Source organism: Maylandia zebra, linkage group LG4 (genome assembly GCF_041146795.1).
Source record: "Maylandia zebra isolate NMK-2024a linkage group LG4, Mzebra_GT3a, whole genome shotgun sequence".
Classification (NCBI taxonomy): Eukaryota; Metazoa; Chordata; class Actinopteri; order Cichliformes; family Cichlidae; genus Maylandia; species Maylandia zebra.
This window is the reverse complement of record NC_135170.1, coordinates 32,774,930-32,796,396: the sequence shown is the minus strand read 5'-3', so window position 1 is coordinate 32,796,396 and position 21,467 is coordinate 32,774,930. Positions and strand designations below refer to the sequence as shown.

The 21,467-nt window shown below is 39.5% G+C and overlaps 1 protein-coding gene, 1 long non-coding RNA gene and 1 pseudogene across 3 annotated transcripts in view; 1 reads left to right on the top strand and 2 right to left on the bottom strand.

Moving 5' to 3' along the window:
- LOC101474316 (amine sulfotransferase-like) overlaps positions 1-17,655 on the bottom strand; it is a 53,772-nt gene extending 36,117 nt beyond the window's left edge. Inside the window, exon 1 of the mRNA XM_076883431.1 lies at positions 16,510-17,655. Within this exon, the coding sequence (XP_076739546.1) occupies positions 16,510-16,550 (41 nt within the window). The 5' untranslated portion in view covers positions 16,551-17,655. The remainder of the gene's footprint in view (positions 1-16,509) is intronic.
- LOC143412367 (amine sulfotransferase-like) lies at positions 1,377-14,666 on the bottom strand (annotated as a pseudogene). Its single transcript, XR_013098410.1, has 8 exons — positions 11,714-14,666; positions 9,351-9,460; positions 5,222-5,370; positions 4,929-5,128; positions 2,515-2,641; positions 2,055-2,149; positions 1,779-1,950; positions 1,377-1,697 (listed from the first exon to the last, which is right to left on the bottom strand). The product of XR_013098410.1 is annotated as an amine sulfotransferase-like (transcript).
- A 1,170-nt stretch (positions 17,656-18,825) lies between the features above and the next one.
- LOC143418408 (uncharacterized) lies at positions 18,826-20,812 on the top strand. Its single transcript, XR_013098411.1, has 2 exons — positions 18,826-19,174; positions 19,385-20,812. It is a non-coding gene; the product is annotated as an uncharacterized LOC143418408 (long non-coding RNA).
- The last annotated feature ends 655 nt before the right edge of the window (positions 20,813-21,467 follow it).

Sequence of the window (21,467 nt, the reverse complement as noted above, 5' to 3'; positions counted from 1 at the left end):
ATGCTGGTGTTACAAATGGTTAAAATGATTCAAATGCAGTAAGTATACAATGTTTCATACATATATAGTCTATAACTTAATTATTTTCTGTAACCCACATAATTAAACATTTCAGTTACATAAAATATGTGAATTTAGATTTTATGTACTGTATAGCCTGTATAATAAATAAATATGTAACCCAATAAGTATAAATTCCAGAAAGCTACACAACATGTGTGTGTGTGTGTGTGGGGGGGGTGTTACAAACACAAGTCTTAAACAACAAACAACTTAAGTTTCACACCTTTTTGTTAGAAAAAATCAAATTGCTACATGCTTAAATTTACACAAAATGTCAGAATCCTGCACTGTTATGAACTAAAATTTAAACCTAAGTTTTAAATGTTTTGTTGGGTTAACCCTATGGGGTCCAAAATACAATTGGCCATTTCTGACTACTTTTGATGTTACATTTGTATTTCACCTTTAAATTATTTTATTTATTTATTTTTATCTTGCCTCGCTTGGTATCATTCTTTTCAGCTTAACCTCACAAATGTAAGTACCATTAAAGAAATAAGATTATTTTATATTATTATTATTATTTTTTAATAGACTATTATCTTGCAATAAATTACGTGTTAAGAACCTGTATTGCACATATTAATTACATGATATCCAGTGGATGCTGTTTGCAGGTCTGAGGTTTGATTCTGTATCAGATTAAATAACGAAAGACTGTCTTCATGGCAAAAGTACATTTATGTCATGGTCCTGCGACCATGACTCAGTGACTTTGTGTTTGTGTTCTTTATTGTTATTATTCTCTTTATTATTCATGGGCTGTTTTGGGATGGTTTGTGTTTTGGGATTTTAGATACTGGGTTCTGGGTTTGTGCTCCCTCTATTGGTCCCTGGTGTTAGTGTTCCCCTGTCTCGTCAGGTTAATCGGGTCCAGCTGTGTCTCCCACCTGTGTGTAATTTCCCAGTGTCTCTCTGTGAACTTATGGTGTGTGTTACCTCTGTTCCTCGTCGCGTTGTCTGTGTTCATACCCTGTGAAATTCCCTGCGTGCTCTCCCTGCTGTTTCTCACTTCGATGTTCAGGTTTGCTACTCCTTGGCTTAGTTTCTCCCAGTTTAGTTCATCCTTAGTTCTGTTTGCCATCTCCACTTTATGTTTGGTATTGTTAATAAATCACCCTCACGTCTGAATAAGTGCTGCATTTGAGTCCTCCTTTCCACCCTTCACACGGCCGCTGACCCGAGCCGTGACAATTTATGTAAAAACATTTCTTATATTTGAAGGTCAAGGCTACTTTCAAAAGCAATGTAATTCAAAAACACAATTAATAGTTAGTGACTATTCAGACATTATGAGAATCCAAAGCACCGTGTACTGACTGATAAACATTTTATTAATGAACGTTGTTGATTTCTGGAATCATGATCTACATGACATGAATCCATCTTGGGTGAACAAACATTAATCTTTTGTTGATGTTTTTTTTATTATTTAAATAGCAGAAAAACACATTTTTATGGTTTTCTGATTAATGCACTTAATGATCAATGCTTTAAAAACTCCTGGGAGACGGGTTTCTCTGCTTATTCCCAGATGAACTTTAAAGGCAAATCACCAAGTTTCTCCCGAAGGACTTGATCCACTCTTTCACTCTGTGCAACAGTCAGTGTGTTCTTCCAGTCTCCAATCTGACCTGTAATGAAGAGAAAAGCACAAAACCTGATACCCTGAAGTCACATTTACCTGCACAGCAGCTGCAGGTCTGTTATGTTACCTTTGCGCAGGAATATTCCACTGAACTCCTCTGGCGGAAAATGCTGATAATTTGCTTTCGAGTCATTCTTCATGTTCTGAAATGTAGCTTTTTCCACAACTTGACTGATAGCAGCTTCAGTCAGGTTTTTCCCTAAGAAGTTGCAGATCTTCTTCACTGATCCTTTCAAGTCCTGAAAGAAAAGCAGGAACACAACAGAAAAAGAACCTTAAACTCTGCCAGATATTTTATTTGAGTTTCCTTAGGAACAACAAAAAATGCGAAGAAACATCTTACCAAAATCATTTCCTCGTAGGTCAGAAAGAGGATGTTGTACTGGTCTCTGTTTAAATACCACTCCCTGACGTGGTCAAACCAGGATGACGCAAAAACTGTGTAGTGGCATAATGCATCCAGTCATTTGACATTGTCATTTAATTGAGTTCACATACAACCCTCATGTCAGAGGAGGAGCTCAAGTGTAAGCTCTGTAGTTACCTACAGCATGACTGCAGGCATGATCAGTCCCCCATGCTAATCATGCAGTGGTAGTGTGCCTCCGAATGTAGTACAGATTTTGTCAATGTGCTCAATCCGCACATGACACACACACACACACACACACAAAACTGGAGTCGGTGCTAAATACTAGCACAGCACCACAAAATCACTGGGTACTAAAGCGCAGGCCCTCTAACAGAGGGTCCACACATAATGATGAATCAATTACTGATTACTATAAAGTGAGGAAACTTACCGTTTCCTGTTATGTACCACTCAAAAAACTGGTCAAAGCTCTCGGGAGTTTCCAGGTCTGCCAGGGCTTTGCTGAAGTGATAAAAAGACACCATGTTGTCCTTTGGATTCCTCATCAAATACACGATCTGATATATATTTAAAAAAAAATTCAGAATATTAACAGTTAGTTACTTAAATGTAAAAATTATAAAAGTCAATAGTTTAAAAAAAAAACAATTTAAAATTTAGGGTCAAAATTTGATTTCAAATAATATCTTTTAAAATATGTTTTAAAGCCTGTACATTTTTATAGCTCTTTTTCTCCTATTTCTACTTGATTTGATGAACCTCTTAGGCTACGTTCACACTGCAGGTCTTAGTGCACAATTCCAATTTTTTGATCAAATCTGATTTTTTTTGTCTGCTTGTTCACACTACAAATAAAATGTGACAGCAAATGCGCTCTAGTGTGAACCCTCAAAGGGGCCTGCATGCGCAAAAGAAGACATCACACACAACACGCTCTGTTTAGACCCAGACCAAACAGTATTGTTTGACAGATGGTCCTTAATATAAAGACTTGTTTCGGACTTTACGTTTCCCAATTTTGCTTTAAGTTATAAAGTTATTTTGTTATTTACAAATGGCCTAATAATGATCCTTATTGCTGTTTTAGAGAGGAGCAATGCTTCAAAGGATAGTTGCAGATTTCTGTCAGAATCTGCAGATTATACAGTACAAATAAAATGTTCACGTTTCTCCAACGTTGTATTCCCAAAAGTTTCACTGGATGGCCAGGAAGCGTTCACAATGTCTTCTTGGGCGCTGATAATTGGCATCTGTCTTGTGTCAGTGACGTAAAAGACGGATTTAATGCGACATGACCATTCAAACAGCAGTCGCTTTCTAAAACATCAGATATGTATCGGATTCAGTACCACATACGAAAGTAACTTAGGTCGGATTTGAAAATGTCGGACTTCTGCTGTTCACACTGTCATACCATGAACGGATATGGGTCGCATAGGGTCAAAAAAGTCGGATTTGATGCGCTTTCGCCTGCAGTGTGAACATAGCCTTACTCTGCAATGACCTCATTGTACGAAAGGAAAAGGACAAAAAAAATATACTGAAATAAAAACACAGAATTGCCAGTCTTGGTAGACGGAGATTGGTCCGCAGCCCGGCTCACACTGCACCCGACCCCTACGGTGAATCCTGCGGGTGGTGGGCCCGCAGGAAGATGGGCCCATGTCCCTCCCCAGGGCCTGGCTCCAGGGCAGGGCCCAGGTAACCCTATCCCGGGCAGGGTGAACTGCTCCCTCTCTGGTTTTTTCATAGGGGACTTCTGAATCGCTCTTTGTCTGGTCCCTCACCCAGAACCAATTTGCCATGGGAGACCCTACCAGGGATAGCCCTGGGATCCTTGGGACACACAAACCCCTCCACCACCGGAAGCCCACCACCATGGGGCGATCGTGGCTCAAGAGTTGAGAGTTGGGAGTTCGCCTTGTAATCGGAAGGTTGCCAGTTCGAGTCCCGGCCCGGACAGTCTCGGTCGTTGTGTCCTTGGGCAAGACCTACCGCCTACTGGTGTTGGCCAGAAGGGCCGATGGTGCGATATGGCAGCCTCGCTTCTGTCAGTCTGCTGTGGGTACAACTTTAGCTTGCCTCCACCAGTGTGTGAGAGTGTGTGTGTGAATGGGTGGATGACTGAGTGTGTAAAGCACTTTGGTCCCCTAGGGGGGACTAGTAAAAGCGCTATACAAATGCAGGCCATTTACCATTTACCACGATAAGGTGGCGATTCGCGGGCATGTCGCACCGGGAGGAGGCCCCGGGGTAGACCCAGGACACGCTGGAGAGATTATATCTCTCGGCCTTGGTTTTCCCCCGGACAAGCTAGAGGAAATGGCTGGGGAGAGGGAGGTCTGGGCTTCTCTGCTTGTTCTGCTGCCCTCGCGACCCGGACCCCGGATAAGCAGAAGAAAATGGACGGATGGAAAAACACAGAATTATTTAAAATAAAACAAATGCTAGTGCTAGCTTTTTGGACCTGGAACCACGTGTTTGTGCAGAAGTCTATGATAAAAATGACCCTCAGATTCCTTGATTTATGATCCCATTACAAAATTGTGTTAGAGGCTCATTGTTTTAAGTCTCACTTGCTTGGGGCACCCTATACACTGTCAAACAACATTTGTTTTGAAAATAATTAAAGATCAACCACTCTATTTTCATTTGCTAGGATTTGCTGGTTTGTAAAAGCTACCAAGTGTCAAAGTGCAAGTCCCAAAAAACTGGACTTCAGTGACCAATAGGTAACATCACAAAAATGTAATTAAACTTAGCAAGTACAAATCTAATTTAATTTGCTCTATTTTTGCAAAAAAAAAAAAACAGAAGAAAATTGAGCTTCTATAAGGTACTGACTTTTGGCTTCTTCTCCTTCACTCCTGGAGGCATGATGTGTTCAGGGAGATGCGAGGTGAAGAGTCGTGGAGAGGGAAGAAGAGTGTAGTCAGCCATCTTGTACTCCAGCCACGGCATCCTCTCCATGTTGTTTGAATATTTAGTCTGATTCCCATCCAGTTCGTGGATGGAAATGATGATCTGCTGAACCCATACAGTGCCTGATGTGGGGAAAGACATTAGAGGTGATCAGTGGATCAGTCTGGCCAGCACAAAACAGCAAATATAAATAATGTATGAAATTTTTCACCAACCTGATTTTGGATAAGTGACAAGGAAGACATCACTGTCTTTTATTTCAAAACTCTCAAGAGAGTCTATGTACTCTGGAGTTGACAGACTGACCACAAAATTGTAGTTTTTATGCTTGAAAACACGGTCTCTGATCTGCTCCATACTGGTTCTACATAAGACAGATAAAAAAATATACACAGGAACGAAAAATCTGTGAGTCACATGGTGTTTGTTGATGCTGGGTGAGCAGTGTTGGGGAGTAAGGGAATACTCTGATTTTGATTGCTGGAAACCCAGACAAAACGTGCAATAAGAAGCTCTAATGTAAGCGTCCTGTTAATGTTGGTGGCGTCAGTTACACAATGGACCCAGAGCCAGAATAACAGGGCCAGCAGTGAACGGGCATGAATGGTTTTCTTACTTCGAAACTAAAACACCACTTCATAAAAAGAAAGGGATGGGCGAAACCTCAGTATCTTTGATGTATTATTGCTGTGTGATTTTTATTACAATTACTGAATGCTACTCGCCACCAAGCTAACATTGTTATCTGGCGTTAGCTGGCGTTAGTTCATAGACTGCAGACTGTTAGGCCATTTCTAAATACTCAAGTACGCCAGTCCTTGTGTTCTTGCTAGTCCAGACTTCATAAGTTTACACGGGAGTCCTCCCGAGAATGCAGTGCGATCGTTCTACAGCAGTGTACTTGATGGCATCACACCTCCAGAGTTTTTACTGCCATCCTCTCTTAATTTAACTGTGGTTAATATTTGCAATGGAAATTATACATGACAAAAAAATTACACATGATGTAGTAGATTTCTTTAAGAAAAAAAAGATAATTTAAAAAAAGAAGCACTTTGGCAAAATTCGCTTTTACGTATCATCTGTTTCATAATGTCTGATAACCTTCATTCAGTTGAGCACAATCCCTCCATGACAGAAACACAAGCTTAACCTCTCTGAATAAACATAGTGCACATGTACGCCTGAATACAAATTAGAATATAACCTGATCATTTTTGATCAGATTATCTCCACATTGTAACATACTGTTTTTAGACTTGATGGATAGCATTAGCAACCTGCTAGCTGCAAATAATCATGTGCAGTTCCACATGATTATCAACAGAGAAAAAGAAAACATATTACTGATACAGAAATAGTTTTCTATATGAGGTCACTGCAAAAAGTGGAGCCTTGCCTAATGTGTCCACCATACTGTTACTCGTTTTACATTAAGATTTTGAAAAAATCTAGTTAGCCTTCAGTAATAGTAAAAAAACAAAAAAATCACATAGCAATAGTACATTCATGTAGTTGTAAAAAACATAACGATAAATCAAATCAAATCACTTTTATTGTCACATCACAAGTGCAGGTACACTGGTACAGTACATGCAAGTGAAATTCTTGTGTGCGAGCTTCACAAGCAACAGAGGTGTGCAAAAAATACAATAACATAAAACAAGTAAAATATAAGAATGGCTAAATCTGAGAGTAATAAATATATGTACAATATAAGAGTGTATGCATTACTGGATGTGTATACTAAATATGTTTTTCTACGTGTGTGTGTGTTTATGTGTGTGTGTATACATATTTTACAAATTAAATAGAGTAAACAATAAATAAAATATCTAAAATATACAGAGGTTGGTAGTTGGATATTGTGTAAAACAAGTGGCATTTATATACAGTGTGGAGTGCATAATGTTGAAGTTCCTGGCCTGGTGGAAAAAGCTGTCAGTAGTAATATAATGGCACTTTTTTTTGCTCAGGACCGTCTTGCTGTGCGGCCACAGTGCTAACCACCGTGCCACCATGCTGCCAAATAACAGGTATCCCTTTAGAAATAAACAGTGATACTTCTAAAAACCGTGTATTCCCACACAGCATTTAATTTAACTAGTTTAGGAAGATTTCACTTTTTCTAATAGTTTCACAGGCTAATAGTTTTTAAACAGAATACCACAAACAACATGTATCCCTTTAGAAATAAACTGTGATACTTCTAAAAGCACATATTCACACCTAGCCACACTAGCACTGTATCAACCCCCAATGTTCCTTTAATGCAACTAGCCCTATAATTATCTACTAGTCACAAATACACTGCAACAGTAAGACTTGTTGATTACACATAGATGAGTTAACTACTTTAGGAGCATTTTACTTTTTTCTTTAGCGCTCCGAAAAGACACAGAGGCTAATAGCTTTAAATAGAGCACCACAAACAACAGGTATTCCTTTAGAAATAAACTTTTCTTGTGTTACTTCTAAAAACTACAGATTCTTAACTCTGCAACAGTTAGACAGAGGGGGTTACAGTTAGGCCCCCAACAGTCAGCAAAAGAAGTCATGAAACAATAAAAGAGGCTCCCTTATCAAGAGCATCCCAGCACTCTCACATCCCAACTGTAGTTCCCTTACAAACAGTTCCATTATCTTATCTTATCATGTCAGAGGTCAACTGAAACCATGACCAACCCCCGGGGGGTAATGACACCTCCTAGTGGTCTGGTCTAACCCTTATACATATAAAGACTCTTTCATCATTTGGAACATCAACAGAGTGACCTAAGGAACACAGACACCTCTAACTAAGGAGTGCATGATGACGTCGGTATCAACCATCACGAACAGCTGGAACATCATCCAAGCCACAGCCGCTCTAGGTACGTCTACAGGTGTATGCACCCGATGCACTCATCGTAAAAAGCAATGCTTGCAACCCATCACCTGGTGATGTTGGCGCTAAACGCCTTTCTACAGGAAACATGCTACGGATGTCGAACAGCTCATCCCAGTCAGGTGCAACACCGCTGTTTGCTCGAACTGCCCGAATATTACTTTGACACCTACTACGACGATGTGATGCTGAGGCTCAAGACATTCCGATTCATCCCCACCATATGCCTGTTTGTACGCGCATACACAAACGATGGGACTAAAACACAATTCAGCAGGATTGCAGAACACACCATGACTGAACTGAGATCATCACAACATATAGTATGTGCAATTAACGACAATATTGCACAGCTGATAGAAGCAAGTCATTATGCCCGTTGTGTTAAACCAGCCATGCTTCGCATGATTGGTAACTACTGGGTTGGGAGATACCTGGTTTAATGTATGCTGTTCAGTATTCATTGTCTGTGTGAATGAAATAAAAAGACATGTTAACACCAACATCTTAGTCATTTTTGCTTATACGACTTTGCTTATACAATACAGAAAAGCAACAATACAGCTTGTTTCTCTGCTCCAAGACATCAGAGGGCCTTTCACACGGTAAGCATGTCTGTTATACCCAGTGCATAAATGTCTGTATGTCGGCGCTGATTATTCAAACCCTGTTTAAAATGTGATACATATGTTGTCCAAAAACAATTCCTCTAAATTTGCAAAGTTACTGATTTAAAAATATATTTTCGAATTTTTAGTTGCATGTCAAACATATGATAGACTCTTGAGCATGTTTATATAGCTACATTCACAATGGTATAACCATGCTAAATAAAAGATGCCCAAGCACCAATGCACTCTAATGCAAGCCTCTAAACTGTATGTTGATAAGTGCATGAAGTGTACCTCTACCTCTATAGCTGAAAACAGTTTGTATCTGCACTCTGAAGGTCTGCTGAATTGTTTTTAATATGGCACTTTTTTATGAACTGCAGATGATGAAATCCTCTTTATTGGAGATAGTGTCCTTAAGCTACTGTTGCTCATACTTACTGAGTTCCCTAGCTACCTCCTTACTATGTCAGTAAACGTTTTGAAAAGGAAAGTGTTGTAGATTTAAAGAAACAACCTAATTGAAGCAAAGGCAAAAAATTGGAATGAATTTTATGTGACCACTCATATTAAAGTCAACAACAAGTGAAAATCCAAAAACGGCTCCAATCCTTTATATTAATGATCTCCCCCTCTCTCTGTGTGTGTGTGTGTGTGTGTGCCCTCACAGAAGGAAGTTCACAGCAGGAGCTTTTCTCAAACGCATTACCAATCAGTTTTTTTACAAGAAGTGTAGTTCATACAACAATAAATGGTAAATGGCCTGTATTTATATAGTGCTTTTACTAGTCCCTAAGGATCCCAAAGCGCTTGATCCATCACAGCTGATTTAAATGGATAAATTACCTTCTCAACATGTCTTGAAGTTCTCCAGAGGCCTGGTAATGAACTAATCATGTGATTCAGGTGTGTTGACCCAGGGTGAGATGCATTTGAAGTGGTTAATCCATTAGGGTCTGGAAAAAATAAACATAAAATCCTGGCAGTGTACATGACTCTAGGTGAGATCTTACCACATAACCGGTCCTCTGTTGATGCAATGCAACTTGTTCTGCTTTCCAAGGACACTGACTTCAAAACTTTTGTCCATAACAAAGTTTTTTCCAGTCTTATTGCAGACCTTAAAGATATGGAAGAGACAGGGGTTCTGGTAGAGGATGGAACCATAATGAAGGCAGCTTTGATAGCCATCTTAGGAGACAATCTGGGCTCCCACTGCATAGGTGGTTTCACTGAGAATTTCAGCTGCAGCAAACATTTTTGCAGATAATGCTTAATTGACAGGGAAAGCTTTATCAATGATCCACTATCACTTGGACAAAAAAGAACAGCTGATAACTATAAAGACAGTGTTGAGGTCCTATCTACAAGTTACCACTTGGTTGTGAATGGAATTAAATTTGACTCTGTGTTTAATTCACTGAAGTCTTTCCATGTGTGCTCTGGGTTACCTCCATGTTTGGGCCATGATTTATTTGAAGGAGTGGTTTCCAGTGACTTGTCGCTTTGTATTGATACCCTTGTGCAAGTGGAAGGGCATTTCACATACAACCAGTTAACAGAGGTGTGGACTCGAGTCACATGACTTGGACTCGAGTCAGACTCGAGTCATTAATTTTATGACTTTAGACTTGACTTGAAAAAATGTTCTAAGACTTGTGACTTGACTTGGACTTTTACACCAATGACTTGGGACTTGAATTGGACTTGAACTGGTTTACTTGAAAAGACTTGATATTTCACCCCAAATATTTCACCCCAAATATAAAATTTAACATGCATATTATATAGAGATTGAAAATGTGACGTCATTCACGGGTAGAACCGCAAAGGATTCTGGGAACTCGTGGCAAGCGGTACTAGCGCACGCAGGCTTTCAATTAAAATCAGTCACACAGCGATAAAAAGAAACACAAAAATGTCAAGAAGCTGTTGTATTATTAACTGCAATAGCCGGTCGCATGACAGCCACGGGAAGCCGACGGGTAAAGAGATCGGTTGTTATCGGATTACGACGTTTAAGAGAAATTGTTCGAGCCATGTTTCCGAAGTAACAAAGAGGCGACTGGATTGCAGCCATTCAAAGATCAAATATAACGTCCTAGAACACTCCAGCTCACAGGTTAGTCTGCTCCAAGCATTTACACAAAGGTCAGTCTGCTGTTGTAGTTAATGCGTCATTTTTCTTAACATAATTGGTGATATAGGTTACAAGCAAGTCTGGCGCTGAACAGAAATTGTCGCGCTATGCTCCTTTATTTATTGTGCATAAATAGTGAATTGTCCTGACACAATATTGCGTTTCGCTTCTGTTATTATGGTACACTGACAAAAACACATACTTTTATTCACAGGATAAAACAGTTGTTTTGTATCACTAATTGCCCAGTACGATTACAGCATACAGTATTATTGTCACTGCTACATTTCTGTGATGCTACCAGAAATTATTTCCACTACTAATTAATTACCGTTGAGCTCAAAGGTTATATTAATAAACGGTTAACGAATGTGTATTTATGAAGACGATTTGTGAGACTGGTAAACTTATGATATGTACGATGGTCTTTCGTTCTACACGGTGCATTTCAAGGTCCTGCACCCATCCGTCGGTAAACTGTACCTGGGCTTGTTGCAGTGACCTGAAGTTACTAAACTTCATGAGTGTATGCACTCACTCCAAGAACCGTATAATTATAAATATGCATATAAATATGCTAAGATGAGATAGCTGACTTCATCTAACTAGCAAATGTTTTCCAGGCTACGTTGGTGATACAGTTTTTTTTAATGTGTATGATATTTTTGTCATGCGATTTTAAAGCTGGTCCTACAACCGCATCCAAGAATAACATGCAGCTTATCTCAGAACTGTCGGTGAAAATTATTCTTGGAGCTAGGTTTAATTGAGCTGCATTTTAAAGAGGTGCAATTTCACAATTTGTGTATATTTTCTAAGTTCACTATTTTGTATGTGTTGAGAAAAACACAGATTTTAAAATTACATGGTCTAATATTTACATTTAGCATAACTGCAACATGCTTTTTTCGTTTGTTTTTTTTAAAGACTCGAAAGGACTTGAAATTCAAAGTTTCAGACTTGTGACTTGACTCGGACTTTTACACCAGTGACTTGAGACTCGACTCTGACTTGCCTGACATTACTTGAGACTTGACTTGAGACTTGAGGATAAAGACTTGAGACTTACTTGAGACTTGCAAAACAATGACTTGGTCCCACCTCTGCCAGTTAAACAGAGCAATTGTACAGTTCAAACACGTAGGAAGTGATGCTTTAAGTAAGCCATGTGGGGTGAAAACAGGGCAGAGGCTGGGGGAGTTCAGCAGCACAGAACTGGTGTCTTCTGCGACTTCTGCCTCTGTACATTGGTGGAAAGATAAAACATCCTGTGGATAGTGAGGTTTGGTAGTTATGCCTTAAACTTAGAGACATTGTTGATCTTGTATGTTCCCCCAAAATAAGTCACAATGACATTGCCTACCTAAAGATACTGATAGAGGACTATATACATCTGCGACACAGTAGGTTTCCTGACAAAGCTTTAAAAGCTAAACATCACTATTTGTTACATTATGCAGAGCTTATCCTTCACTTTGGACCACTCATTTGTTTGTGGACCCTTAGATTTGAGAGCAAGCACTCATATTTCAAAGCATGTACAAAAACAGTGCACAAGTTTGTCAACTTATGCAAGACTGTGACAGAACGGCATCAGTTACTGCAGTCCTACCTCTCAGTGAGCCAACTGTTTCCACCTACAGTTCAAAGAACTGTCATTCAAGAAGCTGTGGCAAAAGCAGGCTGCACTAATCAGACCACTTTGGATGTGTCAGCAGTTGTCTACAAAGGTACCAAGTATGTCGAAGGCTATGTTTCCATTGTAGATGACACTGATGATGGCTTGGTTTTTGGGAAGATAGCTGTTATACTTGTTAATGATTCTGAATTGTACTTTGTGCTCGAGTTGCATCACTCAGTACTTCTCACTGACCTTGGACTTCACTACTTACACTTTAATTGTCACATGTATTGGCTCACCCTACAAATCAATGAACTCAGTCCACAAAGCAAGATCAGGGTTCAGTGCAGGTCAGTCAAGTTCCTTCACACCACACACGCTCATCCATGTCCTTGTGGACCCTGCTTTGTGCATTGATTTGGTGGTGTGAGCCAGTATTTTGGACAAAGTTTATATAAAGGCAGAAGTGTGGGGCTTGATATTATATTTATTACAATTCAGTTTATTTGTAAGGTGCCAACTTCACATTGTAGGTTTAAGACCCTACAAAAAATAACTAAGAAAACCCAACACTTGAGTATATGTTGTCTGGCATGATATGGATATGACATAATATCGTTATTGTTTGTACAACCATCTGAGAAAATACATGTATTACATAGTTTAGTAAAAACAAGTGCTTCCTCAATGAAAATATGTTTTCAGTTCTTTTCAGTTTTTGACTTTGGAAATGTGTATTTCTGCAGAGGAAAATCAGAACAGAAATGAAAAAGTGGTGTGAAGCACATGAATTATATTTTGTGTGTGTGTGTGTATATATATATATATATGTGTGTGTGTGTGTTTTTATATAAAAATACATATAAATGAATAAATGATACTTTTTTTTTCATACAATACAATTTTTTTTGGAACCCTCCAGTCTCTTACAGTATGTTACTGTTTCCTGAAATTACGGTAAATTACAACCTGCTCAACAGTAAATGACCGCCTGTAGGAACACGGTATCCTCTAACAGAGATGAATATTTTTGGTACTGATGATGCGTGTTAACGGTAAGTTACTGGTAAATATGTTGCAGTTAATTACCTTGCAGTGGGCTTACAGTGACATACCATGAATAAACGGTAGTATACCAATTTCTTAATCACTGTATGATGTTACTTTGTTGACGTAATTTACGACATAACGACATAAAAAAAAAAAAGCTACAGTGCGTTACCATAATTTGTCCAAGAGTATTATACCACAACAGCAAAAAACTGTATCATCCTGCAGAACGGTAAGATATCGTAACATGGCGTCACCGTATGACGCTGGCAACAGTGACGCCAATATGTTACCACAAAGTGGAGACAAAAAGTCTAACACTGTACTATAGGAATCTGTATTTAAAATCAAATCTTATCAGAATTCTTGCTTGAAAATTTGAGTGCTTCATCCAGAATGAAACCTGTATTTAAGACTCAATGCTACTGAACCAACCAGAAAGCCAGTGCCAAAAACAACGTGAGTGCACATTTGCACTGTTTGAATGTGACTCTCAGATTAAGAAATGTGTTAAAATGTGTTACACTAAACACAAGCAGTACAGAAGAAAAGGTTGATCCAATCAAAAATATATTATTGTGAATGTAATATTGTAAATGACGGACATTGAACAACTGGTTTTACAGTTGTTCAATATGGGAATATTTCAGAGAAGTAGAATTTCTCTATCACGCATCTTATGAAGGACTTCATATCACCAATGCAGGCAACTCTACTTGAAATAGAATAATTAGCTATGGCACAGACAGAACTGATAAGATTAAGTCAGCAAACAGTACTATAAGGAGGAAATCATAAACCTAAAAAGAAATTTAACTGGTAAGAAAATCATTCAACAGTCCAAAGCATTCTCATATTGCTGACCTGATCTCAAAGCATATTCACCAAAAAGTCTAGATGCATGCTCAGCCCTTCAGTTAAGGAAATCTCTAAAAAGTTGATTCTCTTCATCAGGACGTAGCATTTTCAAATTTGCATAATGATTGAAATTTCAGTCATTATGCAAAAGTACTGTTCAACAAGTGGAAGCATGCAGTCAGCTTAGACTGAGAAATCACTTGGATGAGTGAAAAAACATTTCCCCCACCAGGAAAGGTTACGTATAGATAAAAAGTCAACTTTTTTGAGATATTCACCAAGAAGTTGGACACTGGCAAAGGCACTGCACTCACACTTTCAAGCAATTCACCCACTCCAGACTCTTCTCCTATAAATGCTATTTAATAAACACTCATAATTGCAATTATCATAGTCCCATTAGGAGCAATGTTAGACTTTTTTTAAATTTATTTACATTAAATTGCAATTAATATGAATTACTGAAATAATTTACTCCAAATACTCCTTGGTCATGCCTCTGCGGTTTATCTGAAATGGTAAAACACTTCCCATTCTCCGAACCACATTCTCAGTGTCCTAAGCTTTTTTAATAAATCAGTCTTTTTGCAAAACATTGAACAGTTTTAACAGCACCTGTAACCGGAAGGTCGCCGGTTCGATCTTGGACAAGACACTTTACCCTACCGCCTACTGGTGTTGGCCAGAGGGGCCGATGGCGCGATATGGCAGCCTCACTTCTGTCAGTCTGAATGAATAGTGGCATTGTAAAGCGCTTTGGGTGCCTTGAAAAGCGCTATATAAATCCAATCCATTATTATTATTATTATGTTAAACACAATTTAGTAACTCATAGTAAATCATTAAAACCACTATGACTCACTAAAGCACATGTGTGCAGTGACAGCCAGGTTGAGTCAGAGGTTGATAAACAACAAAGCATCGAAACAGTCTGATAATATATGTAAACAAGTTCTCAAGACAGAAAACTACAAAAAGAAATTCACCTGAACCTGCATTACTTTTAGAACCAGTTTAACAGTAGAAAGGTAAGTGTTGTATTACCTGGGTGTTTGCAGCAAGACCAATAGAGTGAATGACCCCTACACCTCTTATCATCATGCACATGCTTTGAGCCTCCACAATCCTCCACAACATTGCCACAGCATTATTTGCTGAAAAGATAACCTGGAGAGTCCAAAGTGCTGTTTTCTCTCTGATATTGTTAGACCTTCAGAGAGTCACAGATCTCCAACTCTGGCCCTGATGAACTGGGAGACTTTACACTCAGCCTACTTCTACAACCACCTCTAGATTACTTGATTCTACTTCATAATTACTTCATTAATTATTTGGAACTAAATATGGTACACTGATAGCAGAGGGAGGGGGCAAGTTTTGAACTAGCTCAAGAAACCGTGTCAAATCTGCTCAATTAATAGTTCGTTGATGGAAAGAAAATGCATTTGCATCATGTATCATGTATCATGATCAATCAAGTCCGTGCAAGTAGGAACCTCACCAAACAAACAGCAATACAAAATCAGTTCTGACAGCTCATTGCATTTATCTACCGGCAAATGAGACAGGAATTTATCCAGAATACAAAGAGACTGAAATTTTTTCAAATGACCAAACTGTCATCAGGCTCTGGTATTTCATCAATTTCAGAAAATTACGGAAGTGAAGAAACAAACAAGGGTGAACGGTGTCCTTAACACACCGACTAGAATTTTGGTCACTTGCATAATACGGTTTGAGTAAGTTTACATGACAGCGCTGAACCAACTTTTTTCATTTTAGGGTTGAAAGTAATTTAGATCAAAAGTTTCTCATTAAGGACCTGTGAGGGCCTGTAAATGGGGGACGATACAGAGATGCCACAACTGGCAAAAAGGCTGAAACTTGGTCCCCACAACAAAACTGACAACTGGCAATCCCAGCTACAAGCAATGAAAGTCTAAATCCATTTACAAACTCAACCAAGTTTTTTAGGTGGCTCGGAATAAACCCCTTTATTTTTTATTACAGCCAAGGGCCGACGCACACTATGTCAAAACCCAAGCTCATTAGGGCTGAAACCTATGTTTTCTTTCAGCCAAAATCAGCCATGGAAGACCCTCTTCCCAGTCTCTACTAAGCTTTATACAATAGGTACGCTAAAGAGACTTTAGCATCTGGGGAAACCTTTCCAGAGCACCCTGTCTTTGTGCATGGTATCTTGATGACCAATTATGGTTTATGTGCAGGGTTTACAAAACTTCGGCGAACATGTGAGATGAAAAATTTGAACTCTGACCACTCACACCGAAACAAACTGAGTTAGAGCTGTCACCAATGCCTTGCTCGTCACTGACCTCAGTGGATATCCAGCAGGAATTTTGGTACTTTGACACATCACTGCAAGAAGATACTTATTTCCAGATGTTGAGGGCAGCAAAGGACCCACACAGTATAGAACAAGATGTTCAAAAGGTTCCAATATCAGAAGAATAAGTTGTAATGGTGCTAGCTTAATGGTTTGATGAGCTTATGCAAAGGAACAGGGAGGGTGGTAAAACCCCTCCCACTACTGAGGAGGCAGTCACCTGTGTCAGACTCCTTTGAGAAGGGCAGCACACTATACAGGTTCACTATATAGGAGTCATAGTCTCCTGAATCACTCAGAATTTAAACTGGGACTTTATCCCCACTTCCCACCAAGAAAACAAAAACATCCCTAATAAAAGGACTATAGCATCCCAAACAGCAGGAATTAACAAAACATCATCAGGCATTTTGCACATGTAACTCATGTAACAGGTGCAGAGGCTGCAGCCGGTTTAATATAAGATGTAATTCTTGTGGTTTTGGCCTGCAACCTTGGAAATTCTGCCTTCCAGGGACCTTTCATGACAGTAATTGCAGGCATTGGTTTTATCAGACTTTTGTCAAGCTTAGAATCGAATTTAAATGAACGAACCTTACCTGACCTTGAGTGATTACCCACAACAACCGAACCAGAACCTCTCCTCACACTGTCTGCTGTCTTTACTTTTCACGCTGGAATATTACTCTTACGGAAGAGTGCAAACTCATCTGCCGGTGTTCCAGATTAACTGGTGTCACAGATTAACTGGTAACGGTCAAACAGATGTGTAGTAGACATCAAACCAGGAAATAAACAGTTAATATTTCATCTGTGACATTTGTCAGGTTCATTTAAACACACTCCGTCAATCCTATTGCTCCTGACCAAGTTGTGTCAACTAGCTCCAGCTGTGGCCAAGTGCCATAGCCTACAGCCAAATTAACATCTGACTTGCATCTGCACCTGGCTCTATCACCACGTTTTAATTCCCGTTTCATGCAAAATAAATTTTTAGCTTTTAATGTTTTAGGTTCCTGCATCTTGCAAATAAGCCTTTAAACTAAATTAAATGGTACTAAGTATTTATTTTTGGCCTACATCAGTAAAAAATGACAAATTATATACATAAAGTTCTAAAATCACTACTCCTAATGTTCATGATTATTTAAAAAAAATTTTTCCATAACAAAGAATTATGTCATAAACAAATATTATGCATTAATATTTGACTAGTGTTGTAACATCACATTCTATTAGCATAGTCTGCTGTTTCTTTTCTCTGGAAATAAACACTTGGGGTCAAAAAAGATAATATAGATCGACACAGCTGGCGAGAGCTGGTAGTTATATACAGTATATGTAACTTATACCCACATAGCAAGCATGTCTGGCCTGCATCTGGTATCAAGCGAGTACTGCTGGTTGACTTCTGGTATGATAAGACGTATTTCATCCAGATATGGGCCAGGCCTGGCATAGATGGCACAATTTATGTTCCTGTTTTCCTATTTTAGTTAGAAGAGCCAAATGCCACGTTGCAATACTATACTGCTATAGTAGCCAATGTTTCAAATGCAGATTTGACAGGTTTGTGAGTGTACACTTTATCCAAAACCTAGTGACGATTTACTCATGCTTACCTCTGAGTGGCTGCAGTTTAGGCAGTAGAGCAGGTCACCTGCTGATCTGATGGTTAATGGTTTGATTCCTGGCTCCTCCAGTCTGTAAGAGTGTATGTACAGCTCTGTCCCAATCCAGCGACCACACGCTTTGTAGTGCGCGTTTGTAGATCGATTACGTCACAGCGACGCGCCGAAGGGAGTCCCAATTCGAAGTGTACTCCAAATGCGATCGACAAATGCGGTTAATTTTCCCAAATTTGAAGAGTGGGTCCGGTGTAGACTTCGTGGTCCCGTGTATCCCAGTATTCCTGGGTGTGGATATTTCTTCAGGAAAGAAGGTGGAGCGGCCGAAGAGTAAACTTTCAAAAGTTAGTACTGAATATGATGTCACTTATTTATGTGCACAGCAAATTCTGGTCTTTGGAATAAACTCTCTGGGAGTTCAGATTAACTACATTTTATGGCAAGCCGTTAGAGTCATAAATCGCCACTTTCCTAACCCGTTTGGTTAAGAAATGGCGTAAAAAAAACGCCGTTTAATTATTCAAAACGCCGAAAAAAGCGGCGTTCTGTTCCGACAAACGCCGCTTTTTCCGCCACTCGGATGGTGCCCTGAACGCACCATCCGAGTGACGTAAAAAGCGGCGTTCAAAGACAGACGGAAACGCCGTTTTTTACGTTACTCGGCACAAAACGCCGTTTTTATGCATCTTTGAACGGCGTTTTTTACGGCGTTCTCTGCCAGCTATAACGGCGTTTAAAACGGCGTTTTATTGAAATTATGCAGGGCACTCCCCATGGTTCCCTCATCCAATTACTTTCAACTCATTTCACCCAATCAAAGAAGAGGAAGTGCAGACCACACTAATGCATCACCGATTCACCTTGCTGCTAAGTGATTGCCTATTCAGTACCAGTGCTTGTCACAGTATTCACTTGTATTATAATCCCACTATGCATTTTGATGTGTTTAAGGCATGATCGAGCAAACAAACGACAGAATACTTTTTCTGAAACCTTAACTGTGTTACCTGTTATGGCAGCTAACAGGTAATGAGCAGAGCTAGCTCTGCTCATTTCTGAGCTTCTTTCTTATTTTCCTCTTTACTTCTCTTAACCTTTAACTTATGTTTTAGCAATCAGATCCTGCCATCTTGCATTACCGCTTCGTGCTAGTTATGTTGACTTTTCTCTTCTTTTGTCTCCACTTTTTTCACCCGTGTTTGGACACTCGGCGCATGGCTCCTTTGTTTACATTAGGGATCAGCTGTTAGCGCTGCGCCCTGCAGCTGCGCTACCGGCAGACAGACCCTACATCCCCAGTGAGGGAAGAAACGGGGGTGATGTCTCCCGAGGACACCTCACACACCATCTCTCCTTCCTGTAATCACTTTAAATGTGAGATCGCTCCCTGATATGATTGAGGAGCTAATGACGCTAACCCGGTCACAGTGGCAGTATCCCGGTACTCCCTCTGTGAGTAGGCTGCCCGGCTTCCAGCTGCTGCGGGCGGACAAGACGAGAGACAGCGGTGAGAGGAAAGGAGGGAGGCTGGCAGTGTTTGTTAAAGACGGTTGTGGTATCTCTGGGCACATCGCTGTGAAAGAACAACTCTGCAACACAGACATTGCGCTATTAGCGGTTAGCATCCGTGGAGGTAGCCTGTGACTCTCTGTGGTCCGCAGACTGCAAACGCAATCTCCGAGAGCTCTTCTTCTAATATCAGGGGACTTTAATCATGTCTCGCTGGACTCCACACTGCCCACCTTCACCCAGTATGTGACCTGCCCCACCGTAGGCAATAAAACATTGTACTTAATGTATGCCAATGAAAAAGTGGCATACAGTTCATCACCTCCCCCTGCCCAGGGAAGATCCGATCGTAACCGAGTGCGTCTTGTCCCTGTGTGTGCAGCCCTTACTGTGCAGGGAGCCACTAATCACCCACGCAGTGCAGAGATGGTCCGCGGAGGGCATATAAATAAATAATAAAAGCAAGTAAATGACAGTATGCTCTTTCTGAAACAAACGGGTTAGGAAAGTGGCGATTTATGGCTCTAACGGCTTGCCATACCGTTTGGGGCGTTTTATTCGCGTCCATCGCGTTCGGTGTGAACACACCGTAAGGCTGTCAACGATCACGATTAACGCAATTAAAATTTTTAACGCAATCAACAAACTTTGGACAAATTGCCCGAAATGCGTCACTTTACAAACGGTGCCCCATAAGTAGGCATGATTAATGGGCAAAAGAGTGTATGTTCTGATGTTTTTGTTGATCTAGTGTTTTAGAAACTCGTCCAAGTCTAAAACCACACAAAAGATACTGTCAAACTGTCCCATGGCCAGGGGTGGATCTAGAGAACTTTTATGAGGGTGGCTTGGAAATCAAATTGGGTGGCAAAATCAAAGCCTTTGTTTTTAAGCATATATGCTGGTGTTACAAATGGTTAAAATGATTCAAATGCAGTAAGTATACAATGTTTCATACATATATAGTCTATAACTTAATTATTTTCTGTAACCCACATAATTAAACATTTCAGTTACATAAAATATGTGAATTTAGATTTTATGTACTGTATAGCCTGTATAATAAATAAATATGTAACCCAATAAGTATAAATTCCAGAAAGCTACACAACATGTGTGTGTGTGTGTGTGTGTGTGGGGGGGGGGGGGGGGGTGTGTTACAAACACAAGTCTTAAACAACAAACAACTTAAGTTTCACACCTTTTTGTTAGAAAAAATCAAATTGCTACATGCTTAAATTTACACAAAATGTCAGAATCCTGCACTGTTATGAACTAAAATTTAAACCTAAGTTTTAAATGTTTTGTTGGGTTAACCCTATGGGGTCCAAAATACAATTGGCCATTTCTGACTACTTTTGATGTTACATTTGTATTTCACCTTTAAATTATTTTATTTATTTATTTTTATCTTGCCTCGCTTGGTATCATTCTTTTCAGCTTAACCTCACAAATGTAAGTACCATTAAAGAAATAAGATTATTTTATATTATTATTATTATTTTTTAATAGACTATTATCTTGCAATAAATTACGTGTTAAGAACCTGTATTGCACATATTAATTACATGATATCCAGTGGATGCTGTTTGCAGGTCTGAGGTTTGATTCTGTATCAGATTAAATAACGAAAGACTGTCTTCATGGCAAAAGTACATTTATGTCATGGTCCTGCGACCATGACTCAGTGACTTTGTGTTTGTGTTCTTTATTGTTATTATTCTCTTTATTATTCATGGGCTGTTTTGGGATGGTTTGTGTTTTGGGATTTTAGATACTGGGTTCTGGGTTTGTGCTCCCTCTATTGGTC